Source organism: Aplysia californica, unplaced genomic scaffold (assembly GCF_000002075.1).
Source record: "Aplysia californica isolate F4 #8 unplaced genomic scaffold, AplCal3.0 scaffold00010, whole genome shotgun sequence".
Lineage (NCBI taxonomy): Eukaryota > Metazoa > Mollusca > Gastropoda > Aplysiida > Aplysiidae > Aplysia > Aplysia californica.
Window position 1 is genome coordinate 1,139,377 of NW_004797280.1, and position 1,829 is coordinate 1,141,205.

The 1,829-nt window shown below is 40.2% G+C and overlaps 1 protein-coding gene across 1 annotated transcript in view; it reads left to right on the plus strand.

Moving 5' to 3' along the window:
- Window positions 1-1,829, plus strand: part of LOC101849018 (peroxisomal biogenesis factor 19) — a 31,021-nt gene that overhangs the window by 18,970 nt on the left and 10,222 nt on the right. The window contains exon 6 of the mRNA XM_005089882.3: window positions 1,439-1,615. Within this exon, the coding sequence (XP_005089939.1) occupies window positions 1,439-1,615 (177 nt within the window). The remainder of the gene's footprint in view (window positions 1-1,438; window positions 1,616-1,829) is intronic.

Below are 1,829 nucleotides of genomic sequence, written 5' to 3' on the forward strand. Positions count from 1 at the left end.
CCCTGCACCAGGGTATAGGCCACGGACAAACACTTTCCCGCCCTGCATCAAGGTATAGGCCACGGACAAACACCTTCCACCTTTCTCTATCCTGGGCTAACATCTTGATGTTATTCATGTCATCCCACTTTTCTGTACATCAATTTCTGCAATTCTTCTCCAGGTTCCGCGCGGTCTTCCCCTTGATCTCTTACCCTGTGGGTTCCAATCCTAAACTTTCTCTGTTATGCAGCTGCCTGACTTCCTGAGAGTATGTCCAATCCATCGTCACCGCCTTTTTCCTACCTCATCTGTGACTGGGATCTGTTTTGTTTTCCTTGACACTTTGAGGAGTGATTAGAACACTTTAACTCTTTATCTCTGAGGGGGGTAAACCCACTACGTCTGGGGGCCTTTTTTGGCGCTAAATCTAAAAATGAAATAATTGAAAGGTTCATTGTTTCAGGAAGCAGCATCCCTGCACTCCAGACATGTTTATTGATGCTCTGTTGCTCTCTCCAAAATGTTGCTGAGGGTCTTTCTACTGATTGTGCCAGTCTGAAAAAAAAGTCTTTAAATGGGTCATTTCGATAGTTCTCCATCTAATGAATGAACTTCCGGTATAAGAGACCTGTTTTCGGCAATTGCCTAAAAATAATTTGATGTTGAAGTCGTTGTAAAGGAATGTGCCCGAGCCGCTGTCAGCGGTTCACTAGCACAGTGGTTCCGACCGCGAGCCGCTGGGAGCGGCCTGACGGAGATAAAGAGTTAATGAATTGGAATTTGTTTTTCTGGGAGCGGCCTAACCGAGATAAAGAGTTAATGAGTACGAATTTGTTTTTCTATTTGGGAAAAAGAACAGTTCTTCTTAGAGATGTCAGAAGAATGGAGAAGTGAGGAATACATAAGTGAATAGTATGAAGTTCTTTTCCTATTTGAGAAAAGATATAACTATGATTATATCAAAGATGTCGGATGGGTGGTTGGCGGGTGCTCTGGTGTGGTTTGCTTCTTCTTTCCTATCATTTTATCAAACATCTATTGTCCTTCTCTCCCCTTCTTTTTTATGTTTGTTACTCTCTTGTAACAGCTCTAATCTTCTGGCGCTCATATGACCTTATGCAGTTGCGAACGCCGTAAAACCTCTACTAAAACTAAAAATAATAGTTCTTCTTAGAGATGTCAGATGAATGGAGAACTCAGAAATGCATAAGTGAATATGAAGTTCTTTTCCTGTTTGAGAAAGATGTTGGAAAAGGTAAGGACTTTCGGAATGCCCAAATAAGTTTTATTTGCATTTTTATTTTTATTTCGAAAGAAATAGCTTTTTCTCAGAGGTATGAGAAATTGAGAAAAATATGCATAACTGAACTTGAATTGTTTGATTTTTTTATTTATTTATTTTTTTAAATATTTTTTTTTAAAGTTTACCTGTGGATTTATTTTTCTACTTCACCAGTACAAAGAGTACCTTGAGAAGGAGAGCCACAAGTTACCGGGGGAGGATCTGGAGCGTTACCGCAAGCAGCTGGAGATTGTGGAGACGGTGGTGCAGCATCTGGATGGAGACTCGGACAGTCACAGTCTGGAAGAGAAAAACGCCCGTTTTGAAATTCTCCTCGACCTCTTACAGAGGGTAGGTCATAGGTCATGGTTCAAAAGTTGATTCTTGTAGCATTAGACGGGCTTAATTGTTCTGAAAATGGATATTCCAATGTAAAGCACATTCAGCTACTTTTTTGGAAATGCGCTCTATAAATGTTATATATTATTATTATAAAGTGTTTTCTCTTACTTGTTTTGTTTGCGTTTTTGGGGGTTTTTTTAATCTCCCCCCCCCCTCCCTCTTT